Here is a 27,909-nt window from a genome sequence, read left to right as displayed (position 1 = left end):
AATTTCAAGGAAATTTAAAATAAATTTTTATAAAATTTGACATTCTGGCACTATCTGTTGCCTTTGCTTTCCCCCCAGATATCTGCAAGGCTGCCTCCTTGAAATTTAGACATCATCTCAAATTGCCTCTACCTTATCTAATCTAGGATTTCTGTTCACTATCACATTACCCTATTTAAAAACAAACAAACAAACAAACAAAAAAAACACTTGTCACTTTCTGAAGTTATCTGTTTACATTTTTATGTGTTTTTGCTTATCTCCTCCCCTCTGCTCCCCCTCACACCTCCTCCTCTTCTCCTTGCTGTACCACACACTAGAATATAAATCTTATTAAAACAGCAAACTGACCTGTCTTATTTACCAATGAATTCTGTGCCTAGACCAGGATGTTTTCTGAGAAGCTCAAGTGATTTTAAATAGAAAGACATTTTCACTAAACCATAAATAGAACAAAAATGTAACAACTGATAGCCAGTGTTATACTTAGCGGTAAAATAATACAGATGTTCTCATTAAGATTAGACACTAAGTGAGGCACTATTTTACATTATTCTGAATATTCTATCCAATCTGAAGCCACATGTCTAGTAAATGAAAAGGCCAGGATGAGGGCTTTTAATGCTTCCTGTAGAGCTTCCTGTGTTGTGACTCCTGCATTTGCAAAATGAAGATGATGAAATATGTAGAAGATAAAACTTACATTTTAAATCTCAACTCACTGAATATCAGTTCCTTCTCTGCAAAAAAATGGGGATAACAATACTTAGCCTCTTGGGAAGCTGTGAAGGCTAAATGAAGTAACATGGCTGAAAGTGCCTGGTTGGAGTTCAATAAACATTAGTCTCCTTTTATTCCTTTCCAAGGTGAGCACAAGATCAAAAAATGGGATCCAGTGGTAGAAAACCATTTTGTTTTTCCAGTAACATATCTAAAAATTTTAAATGATGGCATTACAATAGCTAAATAAAAATACCTAGGTATAAATTAACAAAAAAATATCCAAAACCTATGTAAGGGAAACTATAAAATACTCTCATAAAACACAAAATTAGTCTTGAACAAATAGAAAGATGTATGTTTTTGTGTAGGATGATTCAACTTTATAATGATGTCTGTTCTTTTTCATTTAATCTGTATATTAGAGACAATACCAATAAAACACTGTCAGGCTTTTTTTCTTTTTTCATGGAGCCAGGTAGGTTTTTATAAGATTCATTAGAAAGAATAAATAGCAAAAATAGCCATGAAAATGATGAAAAAGAAGTGCAATGAGGTTTAGCTACAAATCATTAAAACATATTATAAAGGCTTTATCATACATAGTATTGGTGCATGAATAGATAGAAAAGAATGAATTAGAACAGAAAATCAAGAAGTAGACTTACTTTTGTATGAAAATTTTAGAGTCTCATAAAGGAAACATTTAATCAATGGGAAAAATTAGACTTTATAATAAATAGTGTTGAGATAACAGGATAGCCATATAGAAAAAGATTAATTTGATGCATTCCTCAACTGTATGCTAGGATAAATTCTACATGGAAAAAGATTTAAATGTGAAAAATAAAACCATACAAGTACTTGAAGGTGGCATGGGTGAATTCCTTAGTAACCTGGGAGAAGGGCAAACTTTTTTAGCTATGATTCAAAATCTATGAACAAAATAAGAAAAGATGACAGAAAAAATTTTTTACATGGCATATAACATCTGTAAACAAAGTAAAAAGGCAAATGGCAACTAAGAAAAAAGTATTTACAACTCATATCTCAGACAAAGGGTCTCTATTCCTAACATATTAATAACTTTTAACTAAGGGAAAAAAATATAGAAAAATAAGTTAGAGATATGAACAGTAACATAAAATAATTTAAAATGGTCCTTAACCCTTTGAAAAGACGCTCAACTACTAATAATAAGAGAAACAAATAAGAATTACAGACATACTATTTATGTCCCATTAGACTGGTAAAAATCCCCAAATTTGATAATACACTCTGTAGTAAAGCTGTGGGAATACAGATAATCTCATATATACCTGTTGGGAATACAATACAACACAATTTTTATGCAAGGAAATTTGGCAGTATCTAGAAGTGGTATTTACCTTTTGTCCCAGCAATACCACTTCTGGGAATCTATGCCAAAGGTATGCTGGCAAAAATACAAAGACATATGAACAAGGATGCCCATTGTGTTGTATTTGTAAGAGCAAAGACTGGAAACAACCCAAGCATATGTCAAATAGTGGACTGGTTGTGTAAACTGTAGTATGTCTGGAGCAATAGCTATTGTAAAAAGAAATGAAGTATATCTCCATATATTACTGTGGAGGGAATTACAGATTTTATTGCTAAGTGGGAAAAAAGCAAGGATATGACTACACACACACACACACACATACACACGCACACACACACACACACACACTTGTTTATTTAAATGAGAAGAATTAGAGAAAAAATCAGTAACAGTGAAAACAGAAAATCAATAGAAAAAATGAATGAAACTAAAAGGTGATTCTTTGAAAAGGTCAAAAGAAATAAGTTTCTAGACAGAATGAAAGGAAAAAAGAGAAGACGATTCGGTCAAGATGGTGGAGTAAGTAAACGCTGCATTTGCCTCCTCTGACAACCATATCAAAATTACAACTAAACTATAGAACAACTATCATTGAGAATTGCCTGAAGTCTAGCTGAACCAAAGTCCTACAATTAAAGACATACAGAAGATACCACCTCAAGACTAGTAGGAGGGGCAGAGACAGACAGGCTGTTCCCACACCCATGTATGACCATTAAAAATTGGGAGGGATATCCCAGCTACCAAGTCTCCCCTCCCCAGAAGAACAAGGGGTCCCAGCTCCAGCTTCACACCAGGCTCCCCAGCCCAGGGTCTCAGAGTTGGGGAGAGAAGTCCCCATAACTTCTGGATGTGAAAACCAGCAGAGATTGTGACTGAGTGAAACAAAGGCGACTGAAATCCCAGGCCTTCCTCATAAAGGGCCCATTCACAGACTTACTCGCTGATGGACTCACTCACTCTGAGCTCCAACACTGGGGCAGCAGCTCCCAAGGCACTGGGACAAATAAGGAGGAACTGAATTGTCTGGCTTCAATGCAAGGGCTAGACAGGCAGCTTTTTCCTGGATGGAGGAGCTGGCACAAACCATTGTTTCTTTGTTGAGCCCTCCCCTCTCCTGGCATGCAGAGGCAGGCAACTGCCATATCTGAGTTTCCATTAACCTGATAACATTATTCACCATGATTTCCTGAGACCATGCCCCACCGAACTTTTGGGCCCATCCAAGCTGCTTCCAGTGACTTTTCCGTATAATCAGGCTCGTGCTGTAGACTTTCCTAAAAATTTCCAAAGTTTCAAAACACCCAAACAAGCAGCATTTGACTTCAGCATGTCCCATATCTCTGAATGAGCAACCTTAAGCTTGGCACTAGCAACAGCTGGCCTCAGTTCATAGCTTGGCCTCTTGAGGCATCTCCAAGCACAGCACAGGCGGCAACCATCTGTGGATTGGTTTATGGCTCATTCCATGTGGCTCTGGGCAGGACACAGGCTGCAGCTGAACTTGGCATGTGGTGGGGCCCCTCCCAGGAGGTGCCAGGCATGCCCAGTGGCCAGATTCAGACCCATCCAAAGCATCACTGGCTGCCTCTGGGGGTATCACACCCAAAGGGCAGCGTTGGCAAGCACCAGAACCCTGCTAAAGCAAATCTGGCCTCATAAGGTCAACCCTTGCACAACAGCTCCTCCACTGTAGTCATAGCCAGTCCTCACAGCCAATCAGCCTGAGGGCCAATCCATTGCATTGATGTGCCAACAGCAACCAAGGCTCAACTACAAAATGAGGGCACACACAGCCCACACAAAGGACACGCCTGGAGTACCCAGCTCAGGTGACCATGAAGACTGCACACTGAACCCCACAGCACACCTACAACATAAGGTCACTCTACTAAGACCAGGAGATACAGCAGCTCTAACTAATACATAGTAACAAACACAGGGAGGCAGCCAAAATGGGGAGACAAAGAAACGTGTCCCAAATAAAAGAACAGAACAAAGCTCCAGAAAAGAACTAAATGAAATGGAAACAAGCAATCCACCAGATGCAGAGTTCAAAACACTGGTTATAAGGGTGTTCAGTGATCTCAAAGAAAACTTCAACAAAGAGATAGGAAACATAAAAATGGAGATAGAAAACATAAAAAGAACCAGTCAGAAATAAAGAATACAATAACTGAAATGAAGTACACATTAGAGGGTATCAACAGTAGATTGGATGAAGCAAGGATCAAATCAGTAATTTAGAAGACAGTAATTTAGAAGATAAGGTAGCAGAAAACATCCAATCAGAACAGCAAAAAGAAAAATGAATCCAAAAGAATGAGAATAGTTTAAGGGGCCTCCGGGACAACATTAAGCGTAACAACATTCGCGTCATATGGGTACCAGAAAGAGAAGAGGAAAGCAAGGAATTGAAAACCTATTTGAAAAAATAATGAGAAAAAGACTTTCCTAACCTAGCAAAGGAAACAGACATACAAGCTCAGGAAGTGTAGAGTCACAAACAAGATGAACTCAGGCCCACACCAAGGCACATTATAATTAAAGTGTCAAAGGTTAAAGACAATGAGAGAATCTTAAAAGCAGTAAAAGAAAAGCAGTTAGTTACCTATAAGGAAACTCACATAAGATTGTCAGGTGATTTCTCAACAGAAACTTTGCAAGCCAGAAGAGATTGGCATGAAATATTCAAAGTGATGAAAAGCTAACACCTAGTTTACTCTACCCAGCAAAGCTATCATTTAGAATTGAAGGACAGATGAAGAGCTTCCCAGACAAGACAAGACTAAGAAAGTTCATCAACACCAACCAGAATTACAAGGAATCTTACAGGGACTTCTTTAAGATGGAGAAAAGAAAGATAAAAAATATGAATAATAAAATGGCAATAACTACATATCTATCAACAATTACTTTATATGTAAATAGATTAAATGCTCCAATCAAAAGATGGGGGGCTAAATGGATAAGAAAACAAGACCTTTACATATGCTGCTTATAAGAGACTCACTATAGATCGAAAGAGACACACAGACTGAAAGTAAAGGGATGAGAAAAAGATATTTCATGAAAATGGAAATGAAAAAATGATCTGGGGTAGCAATACTTAACACCACAAAAAAATAGACATTAAAACAAAGGCTGTAACAAGAGACAAAGAAGGACCTAGTAATCCCAATTTGGGGTATTTATATGAAGAAACCCAAAATGCTACTTTGAGGGGATGTGTCCATCCATATGTTCATTGCAGCATTGTTTACAATGGCCAAGATGTGGAGGCAGCCTGGGTGTTCAACGATGGAAGAATGATTAAAGAGGATGTGGTACATATATACAATGTGGTACATATATACACCTTACCCAGGGAAGGGAATGGGTCTTGCCATCTGCAGCGGCATGGATGAACCTAAAGGGTATTGTGCTGAGTGGAGTGTCTGACAGAGAAAGACAGATGCAATGTGATTTTGCTTATATGTGGAATCTAAAGAATAAAATAAACAAATAAACAAAAGAGAAACACACTCATAGATCCAGAGAACATTTTGATGGTTGACAGATGGGAGGAGGGTTGAGGGTGGTTGAAAAGGGGGAAGGGACTAAGAAGTACAAATTCATCATTACAAATTAGTCCTGGGGATGTAAAGTAAAGCATAGAGAATATAGTAAAAAATATGGTAATAACTATGAGTGTATACTGACAGGTGGATACTAGACTAGTCGGGGATCACTTCTTAAGTTTTATAAATGTCTAACCACTGTGACATTAATATAAAATAATGTTGAATGTCAACTGTAATTGAAATTTAAAAAAGGGGAGAAGGGGAATAAGAAGTCTAAATTGCCAATATAAAACAAGTAAGTCATGGGATTGTAATGTACAGCATAGAGAATATAGTCAATAATATTGTGATAGCATGGTATAATGTTAAATGATTGCTGGACTCATCATGGCAACCACTTCTTTAGATATATAAATGTTGAATAACAATTGTGTGCAACTGAAACTAACATTATATCATATGTTAGCTATATTTTAATTAAAATCTTTAAAAATTTTCTAATTAAAAGAAATTAAGTTTCCCATTTTCAGAGAAAGAAAACAAATTAAAATTTTAATTTCTTTTGTGTGAAATCAAATAAAAAGGAAGACAAATTACTATTATCAGAAATGAAACATGGGCCATCACTACTGATCCTATGGATATTAGAGGACAATATGGACAATAAAGGAATACTATAAACAATTCTATGCCAATAAGTTTGATCACCTAGATAAAATGGATCAATTCCTTGAAAAATACAATTTGCCAAAACTCACACAAGAACAAATAGACAATCTGAATAGGCTTATATCTACTAGAGAAATTGAATCAATAACTAATAACTTTTTAAAACAGAAAACACCAGGCCCAGACTGATTCATTGGTGAATTCTACCAAACATTTAAGGAAGACATCATACCAATTCTCTACAATCTTTTTCAGAGGACAGAAGAAGAGAGAATAGTTCTTATTTCATTCTAAAATGCTAGCCTTACTCTAATAGCAAAATGAGACAAAGACATTACAACAAAAGAAAACTACAGACCAATATCACTAATGAACATCAATGTAAAATATCCCCCAAAATATTAGCAAATCAAATCCAACAATGTATAAAAATAATTATATGCCATGACCAAGTGGGATTTATCCCAGATATGTAAGGCTGGTTCAACATTCAAACATCAGTTAATGTAAGTCATCAAATCAATACTTAAAGAAGAAAAAAATCACATGATCAGAGATATGAAAAAAGCATTTAGTAAAATCCAACACCCATTCATGATTAAGAACTCTCGGTAAGCTAGGAGTAAAGAAGCTTCCTTAACTCAAAAATATCTACATAAAAAACTACTGCTGGGTGGCTGGTTGGCTCAGTTGGTTAGAGCACAGTGCTCGTAATACAAAGGTCCTTGGTTCAATTCCCACATGGGCCAGTGAGCTGCGCCCTCCACAACTAGATTGAAAACAACGATTTGACTGGGAGCTGATGGGTCCTGGAAAAACACACTGTTCCCCAATATTCCCGCCCCCAAAAACAAACAAACAAACAGACAACAAAAAAACACAAACAACAACAACAAAAAAGAAACAAAACCTACTGCTAACATTATATTTAATGGTGTGAAACAAAAAATTTTCCCACTAAAACCAGGTACAAGACAAGGATGTCTGTTCCTACCACTCCTTTTCAACAGTATACTGGAAGTCCTAGTTCATGCAATAAGACAGGAAAAAAATGAAAGGCGTACAGATTGGGAAGAAAGAACTATAATAAAACTGCTTTTATTTACAAAAGACATTATCATCTATGTAGAAAATCCAAAGGATCAATAAAGAAACTCTTGTAACTAATAAACAATTACAGCAAGGTTGCAGGATACAAGATTAATATACAAAAGTCAACCATTCCTATATACCAGCAGTGAGCAGGTGGAATTTGAAATAAAAAATAATACCATTTATATTGGCATTCCCCCAAATGAAATATTTATATTTAGGCATAAATCTAACAAAATATGTTCAACATCTATATGAGAAAAACTATAACTCTGGTGAATGAAATTAAAGAAGAACTGAATTAATAGGAAGATATTCCATATTCACGGATGGGACGACTCAAAACTGTCAAGTTGTCAGTTCTTCCCAACCTGATCTATAGATTCAATGCAATTCCAATTAAAATCACATTATTTGTGGATATCAACAAACTGATTCTAAAATTTGTATGGAGAGGTAAAAGACCCAGAATAGCCAATTCAATATTGAAGAACAAAGTTGGAGGACTTGCCAACTTCAAAACTTACTATAACACTGCATTAATCAAGACAGTATGGTACTACAAAATAATAGACAATAGATCAATGGAAAGAATAGAGCTCCAAAATAGACCTACATAAATTTAGTCAGTTGATCTCTGACAAAGGAGCAAAGGCAAAACAATGGAGCAAAGATAGTCCTTTCAACAAATGGTGCTGGAACAACTGGACATCTGCATGCATAAAAAAAAAGGATCTAGACACAGAACTTACACTTCACAAAAAGTAACTCAAAATGGATCACAGATCTAAATGTAAAGGCAAAATCATAAAACTACTAGGAGATAACATAGGAGAAAATCTAGATGACCTTGGATATAGTGATAACTTTTTAGATAAAACACAAAAGTCACAATCCACGAAGGAAAGAATTGATAAGCTGGATTTCATTAAAGTTAAATTTTATGTTCTGTGAAGATAATTGTTGAGAGAGTGAGAAGGTAAGCCCCAGACTGGGAGAAAATATTTGTAAAAGACACATCTCATAAAGTACTGTTGTCTAGACCACAAAGAACTCTTAAAACTCAACATTAAGAAAGCAAGCAAACCAATTAACAAATGGGCAAAAGACCTTAACAGACACCTCACCAAAGAAAATATACACATGCTAAATAAGCATATGAAAAAATGTTCCACATCATATGTCATTAGGGAAATGCAAATTTAAATAATAATAAGATACCACTACACCCCTATTAAAATGACTAAAATATGGAACGGTGACAACACCAAATGCTGATAAGGATGTGGAACAACAGGAATTCTCTTTTATTACTGGTGGAATGGAAAATGGTTCAGGCCACTTTGGAAGACAGTTTGGTGGTCTCTTACAGAACTAAACATTGAAGTCAGACAATTAAGTTCGCAAACTTTCCACCATGCACTTACACTGTGGAAAGTTCGCGAACTTAATTGTACGAAAGGAGTTGAAAACTTATGCCCACACAAAAACCTGCATATGGGTGTTTATAGCAGCTTTATTCATGAATGCTAAAACTTGGAAGTAACCAAAATGTTCTTCAGCAGGTGAATGAATAAATAAACTATAATAAATAAACCTCCAGACAATGGCATATTATTCAGTGCTAAAAAGAAATGAGCTATCAAGCCATGAAAAGACTCAGAGGAAACATAAATGCATACTAGTAACTGAAAGAAGCCAATCTGGAAAGGCTACATACTGTACGATTCCAACTATACGACATTCTGGAAAAGGCAAAAAAACTATGGAGATAGTAAAAGACCAGTGGTTGCCAGGGGTTGGGGTTGAGGCAAAGGGATAAATAAGTGGAGCACAGAGAATGTTTAGGGCGGTGAAAATACTCTGTACGATAGTATAATGATGGGTACATGTCATTATACATTTGTCCACACGCATAGAATGTTAACACCAAGAGTGAAATATAATGTAAACGACTGACTTTGTCTGATAAATGATGTGTGAGGTAGGTTTCATCAATTTTAACAGATGTACCACTGTGGTGGGGATGTGTATGGAGTAGGGGGCTTATGGGAAATCTCTCTGCTTTATCCTTGATTTTGCTGTGAATCTTGACGTGCTCTAAGAAAATAAAGTCAATAAAAATAATAAATAAATAAATAAATAAATAAATAAATAAATAAATAAAAGAGTAAACTATATAGTTAAAACAAAGTCATCTGTAGTGAGAGAAAGTTACCTGAGGTGAGAAGGGAGAAAGAATAGAAGCTACACTTGTTTGACTGTACCTCTCTTTATAGATTTGGTGTTGGAACCAGGTAAATATTTTACATAATTATAAAACAATGTTAAAGTGTTAAAAGCAACCCTCCCCCCCAAAAAAAAAAGAAGAAGTAAAATAAATTAAATAAACCTGTGTATCCTGTGTGTGACAAAACAGCCAGAGAGGAAATGTTCCAAGTGACGTTAAATCTGTAAGTTGACTGAACATCCCTAGTGGGACCTACTCTAAGGACAAAAAGGTCTGCAAACAAATCTTAAACTGTTTTCAGTAATTATGTTGTTGGCTGCAGTGATATAATTGTGACTATGAGACTGTTGTGTGTGTATTATGGGATGAATTGAGTGAACAGTTATGTTGGTGTCATTGAGAACGAAGATTTTTCAGTGCAGTTGAAGGGAGATACAGATGTAAGATCAATGAAATTAAGTAAAGAAAACAACCAAAAAAAATCTTTAAATCTGAATTGAATAGAAGGTATCAGTATAAACTCATGATGAATTTTATCTTAAAATTTTTGTTTCCAGTTCTGCCCACTGAAAAGGCCTAGAAACAATAATTAACCCAATAGCAATGAGCACAAATAGTACCCTGATTGTGGTTCTAAAAATAATTTCTTACTGAAAAGAACCAGAGCTTTTTGGGAGAAATGGCTGATTCTAGGTATGGAATGTGAACTGTGCAATATGAACCTGAAATTGTTTTTTATACTAGAAAGCAAAGAAACTTCAAAGACTACTAAATTCATGTAAAAAAAAGTGTAAACAAAGGGCTTTTTTCATTCCTTTCGTATATAACATGTACCTCGAGGTAACCAAATAATCCATTAAGGGAAGTTTCTGTCTATAGAAGTAGACTAGCTAATAAACAAAGAAGAAATGATGGAATCAGACTATTACTATTGTGCAATACCTGGTTAGTTTATGAATCTAGGAAATGGTTATCAGTGGCTGATAACGCCTCCAATTGAGAGATAATTATATAGTATCTATTCCCTGATAGAAGTACCCAGCACCACACATGAAGTCACTTTACAAAAAAAAACCACCCCAAAAAACTACCCTGAATTTGATCAAGTCTGTAGATATCGCTACTGATTTATAGGAAATAGAGGGAAAGAGAAAGAAACACAGTGAATGACAAGATAGGAATAGAATCAGTAAAATCTAGACATGGGAAACTTCTGTAGGATAAATGACCCTTGCAACAGAAAAAATTCAAGAAAATATCTTGAGAAACTTATCAACTAATGGTAATGTGTGAATTATTTGGGTACTGATTCAAACAAACTTGAAACAATTAGAAGACAATTGGGGAAATGTTAACAATAATTGGAAATTTGATGATATTAAGGAATTACGGTGATGATTTTAAGGTGTGATAATTATATTAAAGGCATTTTAAAAGAAGTTCTTATCTTTTAAAGCTTCATATTAAAATCTTTATTTTAGATATAAAAACAACAATGAGCTTAGGTATTTCTATCAAAGAGTCATTTTCTCAATTCTAAAACATATTTTCAGCAATATTTTCCTCAGTGAATGTTGAATAACTTAATATCATTAGCAGGCAATTTTTTATGTGTGTGTGGAAGTCTAATTGCATTATAAAAGACCTTGGATTCCAAGGAAAACTTTGTTTCCAACTCATCTTGGAACAATCATGTTAACCAGAGAATTTCTGCACCATACAGATCTTATAAGCCTGAGACAATTTTATAATAAACATTATGTGTAGAATCCTCACTGCCTCAAAACCCAGAATTTCCCTTATAATAATGATAATTCAAAGGGGTCGGGAAATCATTTTCATTTCCTTAATTGGACTTACCTGTCTCCCATTTGCCTGTAAACTTCCTTCCCTGCATATTTTCATTGGCCCAATAAGTCCAGTAAATATATCTTTGGTGGGATCCACAGCAGAATAATACATCTTTGCTATACAGACAGGGTCTTTGTAAGTGGGTCCCACTTCTTTGGGGACAGTCCATTCATAGGTGAATGTTTCTTTGGGTCCCACATGGGAGGCTGAAGGAGGAGGCTCTCCTGGGAGAAAGGTCACATTGGTGAGGTTAAGTGTACGCTCTAAGATGCTCACTTGAGCCACAAAGTGGACTGGATTTAGTCTAGAACACCCCCCTTCTGAGCTCCTTATTACTAATTAGAATGGAATTCTACTTGAATAGAATCCTACTTGTGCTCCTGTGTCAGGTCACTAATGGGTGTGATTTCTTACAGGAAGCCTCTAAACCTCCATCTGAGACTGGTGCCTGCCTACAATCTGAATGTTTGTGTCCCCCAACCCCCAAATTTATACAATGGGGATCCTGATGCATGATGTGACAGTGTTTGGAGGTGGGGCCTTTGGGAGGTGATTAGGTCGTGAGAATGGAGCCCTCCTGAATGGCTCAGGGCCCTTGTAAGAGAGACCCCACAGAGCTCTCTAGCCCTTTTCCCCATGTGAAGATACAATAAGGTCTGAGAGCCGGAAGAAGGCCCTCTCCCAGCCATGCTGGCATCTCGATCTTGGACTTCCAATGTCTGGAACTGTGAGAAATAAATTTCTGTTGCTTGTCAGCCCACCAGCCTGTGGTGTTTAGTTTCAGCAGCCTGAACAGACTAAGACAGTGCCTCTCTTTGTGCTCTGACAATCCCGGAGAAAGTCCCTGCACCTTTCGTGTTATGTTGTGTGTATCCCTCCTCCAAACAGAAAGTAACCTTTTTGAAGGCAAATGTTGACTATTATTTCCATCAGCTAGAACAACACCTGGAAATAGGGGATAATCAATGAATTTTCTATTGAACAAAACTGACATGAAAATAATTTTAGAACTGAAAGGAAGCTGGCAGAGATGGCTCTGTTCAAATCTCCCAGTTTTACATTTGAGGAAACTGAGGTTAGAAGGACTGAATAACGTGTCCAGGGTCACACTGCAAGTGGTGGCAAAGCCACTAGTCTTCATTGGTCAGCCTTGACATATAAAAATACCTAAGTACACCCACATAGTGGAATATTTTGTATCATGAAAACTATATTTGTAAAATGCTTACAATGCTAAGAAAAGAAACTAAGCACAAAATTAGAAGAAACTCTTTTATACTCATATACTATGACCTCAACCACATTTAAATACACATTATATGTTCAGAGATGAAAGAGTGTACAAATTACATATAAATATAATGGTGGTTGTCTATAGAACTACGGATAATATTTTTGGCTCTACCTTTTTATATTTTCAAATATTCTAAAACGAGAAACTAATCTTCTTATAATTGCAAGAACATTTTTCGAATTTAAAAATTACCCTAATGGTACTCCAGAAATGTTTACTTGCAATCCAAATAAGTTACTAGCAGCATTGTCAATAATCATTCGGTGAAGGAGGGTCAGAATTCCATAAACCAACGGAAATGGACGGAGAAGAGGTTTACTTGCTTCCTGCCATGAGGCCGGAGAATGGTATATGAGCAGTTACCTCGGAAGCTCTTGCCTTCAGTTGTGAAGGACCGTTTTCCTGAGGTAGTGGCACAGTGGATTCGTCAACATTGGTGATTTGTTACCGAGTGCTGTACTCACTTTTACTCTGGGGGTTGGAAGCGTAGTATGTGCCCTCGTTGCTCTTACTGACTCTCAGCCCAACTGGCTCAATACTGAGGGGGTGTTCTCCTTTGTTATGGAAAGTGACTTTGATGGTGTCTCCCACCTCCGCCCAAATGACAGGACCTAGGGAAGAAGAGACTGTTATCCTCCCTTGGTATATAACATGCAGAATACATAAGACACTTGTTTTCTTTGGCTTGTCTTCTGGCAAGAACCACTGTGAACAACATGCTTATCTGTGGCACACAGAACACTTGGTTTTTAAAAGTCCACTATCATTTCGACATGGTGAGGCTGGAAAGAGATGAGAATGGCTCTCAGATTTAACTTCAGGTTAATGAAATTTGTTGTCCTTTTTACCCAAGTCAGTTCACAAGCTTTATCCATTTACAAATAAAACTATTCAGAGTGTCTTTGCCCTCCTCACCATGGTGTTGTGTTGGCTAGCTGTGTGTTGTTTATCTCAAGAGCCAGGGGCCTGCTATAAACCTTGTCCACCCAAAAGCGGTAAATTAAATTGTCTTGGCTATGAAGAGTGACACTGGGGTGGATTTTCAATCACCAAAATTAACATTGTCACCAAATATAGAATAAAAACCTAGTATGTAGTACATAAATATTTATGTAATACATCAAATGCTATTTATTGAGGGTTTCCTATGTTCTCTTCTGAGTGTTTATGTGAATTGACTCATTTAATCCTTACAACAACTTTATGAGGTAAGGACTAGTATTGTTATTAATACTATTGTTCCCGTTTTATAGAAGGCACAGAAAATTGAGTACTTGCAAAGGTCACACAGCTAACAGGTGAGGAGGGAGGGTGGTCTGAATCCACTCACTCTGCTCTTCTGCCTGAGCAGAGAGAGGGGTTTCTGGGCTGTCCCTGAGGGCACCCCACAGAACTCTAAGACAAAACCAGCCGTCGCACTAGTAGCCTGGAATTTATTTCTAAGGGGATGTATCTTTAGCTAAGAGCAGAAGCTAACAGTTTCTTTGTCTATTTAAACAATGTCAATGAACACATAATTCCCCTTACCTCTTTGAAGAGAAAAAAAATCCTCATTCGAAGTTAACATGGTTTTTAATGATAAAGATTTACTGTTGGTAACGTACATTTGGAAAAGTAATTAGCTGCTGCATTTTACTAATGATTGATCTTTATGTCCCCAGTTTATTCCCAGAAGTCTTGCTGTGGGTCCTGACGTTTCTGTTCTTTCTGAGGTTAGTGGGGCCCAGGGGAAGAGCGCAGCAGTCGTATATGTTCTGCATAGACTTACCCAGGATGCCAAGGTGTTCCTCTTCAAGGCCTCTCTCTTTTCGGTTTGTGAAGGAGGCATCTGTGTACTCACGATAAACCAGCTTTTTATAAGAGCCTCCAATTCTTGTAGGACCTTGTTCAAAAAATACCTCTGAAGCACTACCAAAAGACAAAGGGTTTAACCGCTGGAGTTAAATGCCAAACAGCAAGCAGGTATTCACAGAGGATACTAATTGAAAAGAAAAATTCTGACCGGTTCGTAGAGATACTTATGACCCATGACTTATCAAATTATTCAACAGAAGTGCTAGCCCACTTCATGGAAGGTTGTTCACTTAAGGAGTCGAGAATAACAGCATAGAAGTGTCACTTTTTCGAATGAAGTGAAAAGAATTCGAGAGGGCCCATGTCAACCCTTGACAGTTAATAAATTGTTCTGAAATGGAATCTTTTTAATAAATTATAAAATGTTTAAAAATACAGCAGCTACTGCTTATCACATATTGACACCAGCTAGGTGTCCAGGTGTTGACGAGGATGTGGATAAATTGGAACCCTTGCATACTGTTGGTAGGAATGTAAGATGGTGCAGCCACTATGGGAAAAAGTATGGCAGTTCCTCAAAAAATTAAAAATAGAATTACCATATGATTCAGCAATTTCACTTTCTGGTGTAAATCCAAAATAATTTAAAACAGGGACCTAAACAAATACTTGTACTCCAATATTTATAGCAGCATTATTCACAACAGTCAAAAGCTGCAAACAACCCAAATGTCCATCAACAGATAGATAAATAAATAAAATGTGGTTTATGCATCCAATGGAATATTATTCAGCCTTAAAGAGGAATAAAATTCTGATACATGCTAAAACATGAATGAACCTTATAAATATGCTAAGTGAGATAAGCCAGACCAAAAAAATGGACAAGTATTGTATGATTTCACTTGTATAAGGTACCTGAAATAAGCAAATTTATGAAGACAGAAAGTAGGATAAATGTTATCAGGGGTTGGAGAGTTATTGTTTAATAGGCACAGAGTTTCTATTTGAACTGATGAGAAATTTCTGGAAATGAATACTGTTGATAATTGTACAATCTTATGAATGTACTTAATGCTGCTGGATTGTACAATGCTGTGTTTCGGAAATGAAAAAGAAATGAATTGATCTAATTGTATTCAGTGTTGTTGAGGGGTTTTGTTTGTTTGTTTGTTTTTGGATTCTGTTAAACATTTGATAACTTTAAACTCACCTTTTTTCATAGACTCAAAAGTCACAGTTCTCAAACTTGGGCTCATCCCAAACACTTGAATAAATATTGAGCAACCTAGTTACTCAATTTTAGGTACCAATTCAAATTTTAATTGCTAAATGAACCTTTTATGATTTTTTAGGGGGAGGCACACACATATTTTGAAATAACAGTCTTTTTCTGAATTACCTTTCAGGTGCTGTTAAGTTTTCTTTGGTGAAGGTGTCTATGTTGGAGGGTGCATAGTTCCAGATGATTTCCTCAGCAGCAATGTAGTAATATCTAACGTTTTTCCCACGGATGTCATCCTCTGAGGAAGGCTTGTGACAGTCTTGTACCTGGAAAAAGGCCTGCAACCCAGCTGAAAACCACACAGAAAGAGATGTGTTAATGGAGCCAGTGTTTCTCCTGTTGCCCTGTCAACATTGCTGGTAACATGACAGATGCACACTGAAGGAATAGACAGCTAGTAACAATATTATAAACCAGAGCAAACAATTATAAATTACTGATGGAAAATTCAAGCAGTTTTTTTTTTTTTTTTTACATTTCTGTATACAACATAGAGGAGAGATCTTAATCAGTGATGTTTTCAAAAATATAGTACCAGTTTCTGTGGGCTTTCACATAAGAGGTCTTTTCATGAGAAAAATGACACACTAGATAAACAAAGAAGAGAGGCTTTGCCATATTTTAAAAGGTAGGGGAGAGCCTCTATAGTTGTTCTCTCACACAAAATTGCTGTGCACCTGTTATACTAGGCCTTCGGTGGCCAAGGTCATATTTGGTAGGTGAGATTACATTTGAAGGTCATAGTAACATACACAAAAATCCAGATTCAACCTCATTTCTTTAAGGAGCACAATATTACAAACTGATATCTTTCAATGACTAGGAATGTTTTATCATACTATATGAAAGAGATACAGAAAGCATTTATCGAGTTAAACCAAGGAATAGCTGGACTCAAAGAAAGAACAAAGTTGGTGGTATTTGATAGAGCCAAGTAAAAAAAAAGTCTAATTTTCAGCACAACATATAAATGTTATGGTGTTTACAATATTGTGTATTTTACAATGTTGAGACTCTATATGCAGTACTATACTTTTAGGGCCAATTGTTCTATTTCAAAATTAATGTATTTTCAGATTTCATCACTTTATAAATGTTCCAGTCTCTCACTCTTTTTTTATTACATTATGATACATACCATCATAGGAATAAAATTACCAGTTCAGAGCTCACATCATTCCAAAGGTAGATTCTGATTACCAATAATCACCCCATTTGTAAGGTAACTGAGACATGACCTTTTTTTAGCTGATGTCTAATTTCAGGTAGAGATGACCTACCTTTCAGATGGTTTAGATTCTGACAGCTAAGCATCCATTCTCCAGGGTTCTGGGCCACCATGAAAGCATCAAAGAGGGTTGCAGGAAAGAGATTGATTGTATCAACACGGTAGTTCTTGTTAGTCAATGTTTGGCCATGGAAGAAAGCTGCATGCACGTCAACTTCATTACCCATACCAAAAAGATACCATTTCACTCTGTCCTCGGCACACATGGAGAGTCCTGGGAGACTTCCAAAAGCATATCCATTCACAGCTGTTAAGTCAAGAGTAGAGATTGTGACTAACAGATGTTAGTGCCTGGGTCAGTGATAGCTACCTCTAGAGAAACTGGGTCAATGTGCAATGGAAACTATCTGGCATGTACGCTGCTATTCCTCTCTCTTTCATACCCACATACAGAGGGTGCCAAAAAATGTACACATATTTTAAGAAAGGAAAAAACTATTAAAATTCTTATACTTAATATATACCAATAACAAAAGATGAATACAAGTGACGTTTGACTTCCACAATTACAAGAGGTGCTGAAAGTGGTTGCCATCAGTGTCCAGACACTTGTGATTATGGCGAACTACTGCTTGAGCAAGGTTGACCGAAGTGTCCACTTGTATACATTTTTTTGGCATCCCCGGTATTACTAATCAATCACAGCACTCTTTAAATATGGACCTGAATCCAGCCTCAGGATTCTTTTAACACAATATTAGCAGATGAACACAACACTGAAGATGAAACCTATTTGCTCTTTTTGTTATAACTATATACATTGGTCTGTACACGTGTGTATTTGTAAATACAAATGTGTGCATATATACAGAATATATACACATATAGTGCATAGAAAAAGACTAAAGTTTATTTAATAATTGATCATTCATTATATTGGTGGTAGTACTATGGGAGATTTCAATGTTTTCTGTTTGCGTATCAGAACTTTTCCAATTTTCTGCAGTGCATATGGATTGCTTTTGAAATAAGGACACAAGGGAAGCTTTTTTAAAAAGATTGAAAAACAAAATAGAAGAAATATGAAGGAGAAAAAAAATGCAGGGGAAGAACAGTAGGGATCAAAGACCAGAGCCACAAAGACCTAAAAGTTCAAAAGCAAATGGCCTGAGACTCTTTCAAGAAACTTAACATCCCTGTTCAAACTGGGTGGTTCTGGGAAGCACCGTAAAAGCACCAGATGCAACTGGGACACCAAAGCAGACCCGTCCACACTAGAATTCTGAGTACTTTTTCTAACATCTATTTTTGTTGACACATAACAGGCAGAATTAAAGTATGGAAAGAGGATCTTCCAGCCAAAATATGCAAAAGTTGGAAACAAAAATCTGTACTTTCTTAATAAATTTAGTTCTCTGCTTTGGTATTTCAATAATTTTTGTATTCTCAGTTTCTTATTAAAGGTTATTTTGAAGAAGTTACATAGAAGCAAACAAGAACCTATACTTATTGGTCTAGTTGAGGCTAAGGGATTTGATTTCCTATGCAAATTTTGAATGACAGAGAATCTTACTAAGCTCATTACTCGGTCTCTGATAACTAAGAAGAAGCCTATGAAGTAAAGGAAGCATTTCTAGAAGAAAAGAGGGCAGAGGGACAAGGTATATGTAAAAGAAATACTTTTTAGAACTATTTTCCTAAATATAGTTCGATGCTTTAATGTATAAGCATAATTATAAGCATTTAGGTTAATAATTTTAGGCTGCCTCAAATAATTTTTAGAATGAGTTTGGAGGATAAATAAATATAGAAATATAACATACATATGCATTAAACCATAATTGGTGATGTTTTATCATTATCAGTTTGGGAACAATTTGTGAATCTGACTATCTGGTTTAGAGTTTTGATTTGACCTGTTTAGCTGAATATGAATTTGCACATCCAATATGCTTTGTTATGAGAACCACAGATTAGAAACCACTTAGGTGAGGGAATAAACCTAGCAGAATTAATGGATCAAGAAAAAGAAGATAAACACGTCGTTAGTAATCTTACAGTACATTCTGTTACTCTCCTGGAAGTCTTCGTCATCTCGGTCAACTTTCTCTGGTTCAGAGCAGTAGGTTTTAATGTTTTCATCTAGGTACCAGCTGAAATTTTCATCCACCACAGAAAACATCACCACAAATTCTTGGTCAATATTTTTTTCTTTTTCTTTATCCAGAGAACCTGAAGTGAAAATTACTATTTTAGGGGCAGCAGGTTGGCTCAGTTGGTTAGAGCACAGTGCTCATAACACCCAGTTTGCCAGTTTGATTCCCACATGGGCCAGTGAGCCTCCACAACTAGATTGAAAAAAACAATGACTCGACTTGGAGCTGATGGATCCTAGAAAAACACACTGTTCCCCAATAAAAATTAAAAAAAGAAAAAAAAAAGAAAAGTACTATTTTAATCTTTAGCATGGATTTTAACATGATTTACTGTTTTAAGAAATTTTAGTATTTATTTCCCTAATAAATCTGGACTAGTCACTTCTGTTTTACAAACATGGTAACACTTAGGATGTTTTATTTATTTATTTATTTATTTGTTTGTTTATTTATTTATTTTAGGACGTTTTATGTTCAGTATTCTGAGCTTGGCAGACACTCATATGTTTGAATGTTCACTGACCACCCAACTATACAACGCTTTTTGGCCAATGAGAAGGCTGGAATTCATACATGTATATACGTCTTCTGATGCATATAGCCACAGCTGAGACAACAGGTCTTCGCAGGTAACTAATGATTGTTCAAGTAAGAATTAGATTTCAAGCTCTTGAGCTATGATGTCTTTTTCATGATGTTAGAAATAGATATTTTGATATTATATTTACCAACACAAAACAGATAACCAGAGCTGTGTCACCATGGAGTGCCACGAGGGAGTCACATTTGGTAAAGTCACATAGCTCGTTAACACTACTGTAAAGTGAGCTACAGCAAACCTGACCCCAAGGACAGCACATTTTCTGCAGCTTAGCAATGTGTATGGATGGTTGTCCCACTTACCCCTTCTTCTCCTTATCCTGCCCTGCTCTTTCCTCCCCTTTTTTTAGACTCACTGCCTTTCTACCTTACCTACTCAGTCACAACACAGAAGACTTGATTTATATTTGAAAATGAACAAGCTGCCCTGTCTCTCATTTTTTGGTCGTATATCATGAGCAAAAATGAGATAATGTACCTTTTTTACAGATTATTAAAGGTCCGATGAGTCCTGAAGCAATATCTCTTGGAGCATCAATGTGGGAGTGGTAAATCCTGGTCACGCAATTGCTGTCTTGCTCACCAGGACTTTGTTCTTGGGTGGCTTGCATTATGTATGTATATTGCTCACCTGGATACACTTTATCATCTGCTTTATGAAAATCTGTGGTGTTATCAGGATAGACAGCTCCTAGGAAACAACATGCAATGAAATTGCAAGTTGAATGTATTTGAACTTAAATGAGAGAATGGATGTTTATTAATTCATGCAGCAAACATTTTTTCAACATCTAGTATGTGACCCTTGGGGGTACAGTGATGTCCTCTTTGAACACAGAAGAATAAGAGACTAATAACTAAAGGAAGCTTCCCAGAAAATTTTGTCATTACTTTTCATACTTGACTGAGTCTTCAGGGAGCAGTAACAGATATATCAGGAGCATAGTGACTTTTGGTTTGCAATTTAAAGAACCACTTTGCCCTGGGGTCACGTTATGGAATTATGAACAAATGCCTACCTTTTCCTATACTTTGAAATATTTTATATAATATCAGATTTTTACCTGTGAAGTAACCACGGAATTTTTTTAATTTTGTAAATTTCCAAACATATGCAAAAGTTGAGAGAATAATATGATGAACCTCCATGTACCCATCAACCCAGCTTTAATAATGACCAACTCGAGACCAACCTTGTTTCATCTATATCCCCACCAACTCTTATCTCCATCATTCCATCACCATCTAATTATTTTAAAGTAAATCCTAGACATCATATCATTTCATTCTTAAATACACAAGTATGTATCGCTAAAAGACAAGAACTTTTTTCTTTTACATAGCCACAGTACAACGATCAAACTTTAAAAATGATTCATACCCTAATGTACTATGAAATTTTTAAAAAGAAATAAGATGGTAGTCAACCTTTATGTTATGAATGTACTTGGTGGGTTCAGAAAAATGAACCAAAAATACGTGGTTTAAAACATTCACCTTCTAAAACAATAACTCTTTACAAGAGAAGACTAGTAATCAAACTGATTTTATCTTAATTTTCAGAGTTGATCCTTGTAATTTTGATGAACTGTATAATGGCCTCAGCATTTTTACTTATGATAATTGTTGACATTTCTTGAAAGATTACTACATACTGTCATTGTCCCTGTTTTATAGGTGAAGAAACTGAAACACAGAGAATTTAAGTAACTTGCCCAAGATCATTCAGTCAGTAAAAGGCAAGGTTGCACCTGAACCTTGGTCTGCTAATTTTGAAGCCCTTACTCTTAACCACAACAAAGCACCAACTCTTTTCATCATCATCATCATCAAGTACTAAGAATTAGATAACAGTCACCAAAACTAATCTTTGTTCTTCCCGAACCATCATTAAGGCTTCCAAGTCCTACAGTCAAATGACCTTTTGGCTAACTGTGTCTCAGATGTGACTCTGGGGTCATCCAGCCACCTGTACCATTTGGCTGGTGTATGAGACTACCTATGCTGCCTTAGCTGGGACAGTTTATCCAAAGTTAGGATGGGAGGTGACCATGGCCACAGTATGTTTACATGTAGGAACTTCAAAGATAAGACAGTCTCCGTCTTGAGTCCTGTTTCTTCCTTCTGGATATTTGCCTTTTCTAGACCTTCACGTACACTGCTTATTTTTCTTATTCTGACTATTTGGCTGGAAAGAAGTTGGACACTGGCCCAGCTCTCACTGCCTCTCATTATATGTGTCCACCCAGAAATCCTATCACATTGACACTTCACACAAACGAGTGCAACCAAGAGAAACACAGCCATATTATGATGAACCAAAATACTTACAATAAAACAGTTTAGAGCTAGACAACATACTTACAGGTCTCACTCAGAAGAGGAATCTATATTCTTAGAAGTTAAAAAGTGTTCCTACTGAAAAGTAAGAGGAAATTCCAGCTGGAGTATGAGCTGAACTTACCCTCATGTTCCTTTTGGTATGTTATCCCATGTGCATGAAAAGTGTAGGGCCTAGAGGCAAAGTTTTTTAAATGTATAAAAACGTTATCTTCAGTTTCTGCTTTGATAATAGGTCCCAAAAACCCCAGCCAGTCAGGTTTTGCTATAGTCGTCGTAAAGTTTCCATCTGTGTACTGAAGATAAAGGGCCTTCTTGTATAATCTTCCAATTCTATTGGGGCCACTTTGAAGATAGATATTGGCGTGTTCCCTGCAAAGGAAAAGAAGACAACTCTATCAGAAGCCATCATTCCTGGGATAACATTAAATTAAAGAGAAATTAATGACCATATCACATTAAATGTTTGCCCATTGTTGTAGGGATGCCTACATGAAACGAAGAGGTCACTTAGCCCTGTTGTTTTGATGATGTGATGTGTCTCACATCAGATATGAGGCAGAGAGCCATCTGTAAAGGTGCCATGAAAATATGGTGCATCTTACCAGAGTATTTTCTACAAGATTTTCATATTAAAACATGGAGGCATTGAGGAATAGAATACAAAATTAAAGTGAAATATTAAAATAAAGACATTTCTCATGTATGATGTACCTCTTTTAGCTACTGGAAAAGTTTGAGTTTATATGCAATCAATCTGGATATTTGAGACACCAAAGTGTGTGTGTGTGTGTGTGTGTGTGTGTGTGTGTGGTGTGTGTTTGCCTACTTTCGCTTCAGTGACCTTTGATGCTTTACCATTTTCCACCCCTATGAGGCCCAAATAACCTGATTAAAGAATAAACATCATCTTGTTTCCCCAGCCGTAAGCTCATTGGAAAGAGTGAGAGACATTTTCCTTTCCATTCAAGACAAGAGTAGGACTTGTCAGGGAACTCTTGATTTTTGTTGTTGCAGAGTTTAAAGATCCAGCTTTTATAAAATGCAGGGATCTAGACTACACTTTCTTAAGTTTTAATGTGTGTAGGAATCTACTCATGACCTTGATAAAATACAAGTTCTTGGGGTCCAGCCCCAGTGATTCTGATTGCATGTGTCTGGGGTGGGGAAATGGGCATCTGCATTTACTAAGAACCCTGCCCCACTCCACTGTGTTCAGATGCTGCTTTGGGCTCATGAGCAGCCTGAGTGGGGAGGCTCGAAGGTGAAGGGGAAGAGAGCTGTCCAGTCCCAGAGGCAGTGGGATTCCTTGAGACCAAGAGACAGAAAAGTGGCAGGGTCTGTATCCAGACCAGATCTGGTGGTTGTCAGGCCACTGTTGGTGTGTTTGCGTGGGGGCATCAGATTAAGCCTCAATGCTGGAGTTTTGGCAGGGGTCCTGCTGGCAGAGTTTGGGCAGTGGGAATAGGTGTTGAAAACAGCAGAGCCATTGTCTCTGGATTGGCCAGAGGGCTTTGACGATGAGCATGTCAGAGTTGTTACCATATACCAAATACTCCAGTTTCCCTGGATTGTGTAAACTCCAGGAGTCTCAAATTGTTCACTTAAACATGAATGAGATAGGGTCACCTTTCCCTATCCTTGGGGAAGAGGACCTAAGCAGTGACATCTTTTGTACCCCGTGTGGGGTGGCGAATCCATGTTTATGCCTTCATTTCTCTTTCATTTTCTGATTGTTTTTTACAACAAAATAGAAGAACAAATTCAGGAAGGCTCAGAGAAGCTTCAGGGATATCAAGATGCATGGACAAACAGCAGGGCAGGGGTGGGAATTCTTCTTCCCAAACTGCAGCATTAGTGTGGACGGGAGTCGTTTTAATAAGCAGATGTTTTCACAGCAGCACAATTCTAAGGCACTGAAAGCCACTCAGATAAAAGGCAGATTCATCCAGTCCATACTGAGAGAAGGTCAGCAAGAGTACGGTTTCAGTCAGGCACACAGCTGCAGCTGCAAAGCTTACAGGGCAGAGACGGAAGCCCCCTCGGTCCCTTCAGGAGAACCTGGAGCACCCAATCTCACAACACAAGGTCCGGCTAAGCCCAGGGTAAATTTTCTCCAGTATCTGTTGCTAGGAGATTGGTCCCCATGATACATATATAGAGATTCTAATCCGTGTTCTACCATGCCCCTTGATATACATCTTACAGAAGGCCAAAGTTTAAAAATAGCTCACTAATTCTTACGGTTTCATTTAAATGCAGTGAGCAATTATATTTTCTGAATGTGACTCTAAAGCACTTAGGATTATATCACATCCCATTTCAATAGCAGCGGGTTTTGTCAAAATGCTTTCATTGCATTGAAATTCTCCTGTATTAATCACTTCCTGAAATAGGAGGAGCATTGCCTAAACTTTGAGGTTTATTTTTTTGTGTACAATGATTTTGGGGGAGGGGTGAAAATTACCTTTAAAATAGTTGATCTGAAGTTATAGTATATTCAGGGTTTTTAACATTTGGAATTCCTTTATATACACAACAATATGCAAAATATATTTCTCATCTTGTCTTTTTGGATGAAACAAAATTAAGTCTTAACCAAATTGAGAAATATTTCACATCAGGTGATACTTTGGGGAAGGACTATTTGCTTATATTCTGTCTCCAAAGGAAGGTCAAAGGGTCATCAGGGGATATTTATTTAATTTCAAAAGTACAGCTTGGGGACAAAAGGTCAGTGACTGGAAGCTTACAGGAAGTTTGCCAGTCAGATATTTTATCAAGAGAATCTTTTATAGTTGTTCTTTGACCTAAAGAAACAATTCACATTAATTGTAGTTCTTCCTGTTGACAATTGTAACATGCTTTTTTTCTACTCATTAAAATAAATATGACCCCTCTCCATAATCACATCCCTCCTTTTTAGTACCCAGTTTCTATAATCCTATAGCTGACTCCTATAATTTCTGGTAGATTCAGACACAGAAGTGAGTTTTAATGGTAGGGGAATTAAAAAAAATTTTTACACTGCCTTAATAAGATAATGATAATGCTATTCCCTCCCATAAATTCAGAATGCACTCAGTTTATGTACAGACGGTTACTAAAATGTGGGTAATAAATAAGAAAAACTTCTGGGTTCTTGGTTTCATTAATTGAGACATAGTATATTAGTTTCCTATTGCTGCATAAAAAATTATCACTTAGCAGCTTAAAACAACATCCGTTTATTATTTCATAGTTCTGTGGGTCAGAAGTCTGGCAAGGCATGACTGGGTTCTCTACTCAAGTCATCACAAGATGTTGGCGGGGCTGCATGCTCGTCTGGAGGCTCTGTGGAAAAATCCACTTCCAGGCTCATCTGTGTTGTTAACAAAATTCAGTTCATTGAGTCTGTAGGATATAAATCTCAGTTTCCTTATGGGCTGTCAGTCGAGGACCTCTCCTCATTCCTTAAAGCCACCTGCATTCCTTCTCAAATGCCCCCTTCCATCTGCAAGCCAGCAACAGTTTGCTGAATCCCCCTCAAATCTCTTTGAATCTCTCTGACTTCTTCTTCTTCCACTAGGGAATTCTCTGCTTTAGATTGGTCCCACCCAGGTCACCTCCCTATTTTACAGTCAACTGTGCCATCGACTATAACATAAATAAGTCATAGGAGTGATATCTCATTATACGTAGTATTCTGGAGATTTAGGGTAGGACATCTTTGAGGACCATTTAAAAAAGTCTGCCTGCTACACATTGGAATCACAAGGGAAAAAGTCAAAAATTAACTGGTAGACAGAGACTCAACTTTGGTGTACAGGGCACAAGGTCCTAACCAGCCTGGCTTCACTGGCACAACATGAATACACAATCCATTTGTCAACCTTCTTTTGTATCCATTCTCAGGGAAAATAGTAACTGTGACAATAGATTAGAGAGTTTGAAAAGTGTGAAATCTTATAGCTGCTTAATTAGCTCCTTCCCACCGGCAGTCCTGTATGAAGCATTTGTATCAACTATTGCTTGCTATTTTTTTATTTGGCAACCTTGGAGAATGAGTCATTATAACTGACTTTTTCCAGATTATTTTAGCTAATAATTGTACCTCTTTAAGAATCATATAAAAATTTTAAGACCATTTTTGAAGGGGTGAAATGAATACCTTCAGTGAAAATGTTTTACTTAAAAATATTTTGTTTGCTTTCCTATTTGTTTAAACGGGATACTGAAAAAAATTTCAGCTTTTTTTTTCTGATAATAATAGTAACTGTTAACATTTGTTGAATACTTTAGGTATTCTGTTCACTTAGTGTCATAATTATAATAGTTATCACTCTACTATAGGGTGAAAGGTTCCTAGTTTGTCCTCTGTTTGGTCAGGGTTTGAGCTGCTATTTCTTCTTCATGACTGGTTCTGCTTATAATGACATCTTCACTAATTTCTCAAAACTACGATGGGCTGAAAAACTAGGATTGTCTGTATGTTAAATAAGAGTCACCAAGCCTGAGTGAGAGCCTACAAAGTCAGTGCAAAGGGTTTTGTGATAGCTGTTCTTGTCCTTAAAGAATTTTAACCACAAGAATTTTAAGCACACACACGCACATATATATGTTACCAGGAAAAAAATTAACCTGAAGATAACAGGAGTCAGGAGTATTATTTTTTGTTGCCATTATATAGCTAATAAACACAATAAATATTTGATTAGTGCCTACTATAGACCCAGAACACACTGCTGTGTTTACTAATTGCTTTTATATGTATGTCTCTTATTATTATTTAAATATAAACAATTTAGGAGCAGAAAACTATATTTTATAAAATCTCTATTTATTAATTTGTTGAAGTAACAGATAAGGCATTCACCTTAATAAGTGGCACTACTGAATATAACAATACTTTCCATCTCATTCCATTAGAAATAAGTATCATTGCTATTAACACAAGAGAGGTAAACTATTTTCCCAGTAAAAAAATCCATACCAAAAAAAAAAAAATCCATACATTTCTCTCTTAATATCTGGTAATGTTTTCAGTTTCACTAACCCTGTGCATAACTCCTTAAACTGATTTTTTCTATTTCATTCTATTGTCTGATTTATTCCACAGTGTGAATCTGTCCACATTAGGAACAAGTGAAAGTTTTTACAACACACCCTGTAATTTCTTCTAGCTCCCTATATACCTTTTATTTATTTATTTTCAGTTATTCACAAATATTAATTTAGTGTCTCTTATGTTCCAGGTACAGGTGACCCAGCAGTGAAGGTAACAGATGGAGTTCCTGTCATCTCAATACATCCTTTCCTCTTCATTGTCCCAGATCTTCAAGGCCAACGTCAGCTTAAACCTAATTCTCTGCCTAACACCCATCTTGCACTCTTTCAACCTTGTTTCTCAGCGTACTTATCTCCACTCCTTTTAGGCCTTCACAGGACAAGGAGTGCCAGTTATAACTGGTGATATCCCATCATCCCTTGCTGACTGGGTTTGTATTGTGGTATGAATATTTATGTCTTCCCCCAAATTCAGATGTTGAAATCCTAGCCTCTAATGTGATGGTTTTGGGAGATGGGCCCTTTAGGAAGTGCTTAGGTTATCAGGATGGAGCCCTCACGAGTGGGATAAGTACAGTACCTCATAAAAGAAGCTCCAGAGATCCTTAGCCTCTGTCACTGTGTGAGGACACAGTGAAAAGACTAGGAACCAGGAAGAGAGCTCTCAATAGAGCAAGA

At 36.7% G+C, this 27,909-nt stretch overlaps 1 protein-coding gene across 2 annotated transcripts in view; it reads right to left on the bottom strand.

The window, feature by feature from the left end:
* The window catches only part of LOC109456504 (ceruloplasmin), a 60,488-nt gene that overhangs the window by 30,038 nt on the left and 2,541 nt on the right, over positions 1 to 27,909 (bottom strand). For both annotated transcript variants that reach the window (XM_074333832.1, XM_019748836.2), the window contains exons 2-9: positions 22,310 to 22,557; positions 20,324 to 20,536; positions 19,148 to 19,321; positions 17,142 to 17,396; positions 15,979 to 16,150; positions 14,551 to 14,690; positions 13,247 to 13,393; positions 11,498 to 11,712 (exon numbers count right to left, since the gene is read on the bottom strand). In XM_074333832.1, the coding sequence (XP_074189933.1) occupies positions 11,498 to 11,712; positions 13,247 to 13,393; positions 14,551 to 14,690; positions 15,979 to 16,150; positions 17,142 to 17,396; positions 19,148 to 19,321; positions 20,324 to 20,536; positions 22,310 to 22,557 (1,564 nt within the window). The remainder of the gene's footprint in view (positions 1 to 11,497; positions 11,713 to 13,246; positions 13,394 to 14,550; positions 14,691 to 15,978; positions 16,151 to 17,141; positions 17,397 to 19,147; positions 19,322 to 20,323; positions 20,537 to 22,309; positions 22,558 to 27,909) is intronic.

The sequence above is a fragment of the Rhinolophus sinicus genome, linkage group LG01, assembly GCF_036562045.2.
Source record: "Rhinolophus sinicus isolate RSC01 linkage group LG01, ASM3656204v1, whole genome shotgun sequence".
In the NCBI taxonomy this organism is placed as follows: domain Eukaryota; kingdom Metazoa; phylum Chordata; class Mammalia; order Chiroptera; family Rhinolophidae; genus Rhinolophus; species Rhinolophus sinicus.
Note: the sequence above shows the minus strand (reverse complement) of the source record. Positions and strands in the feature narration are given on the sequence as shown.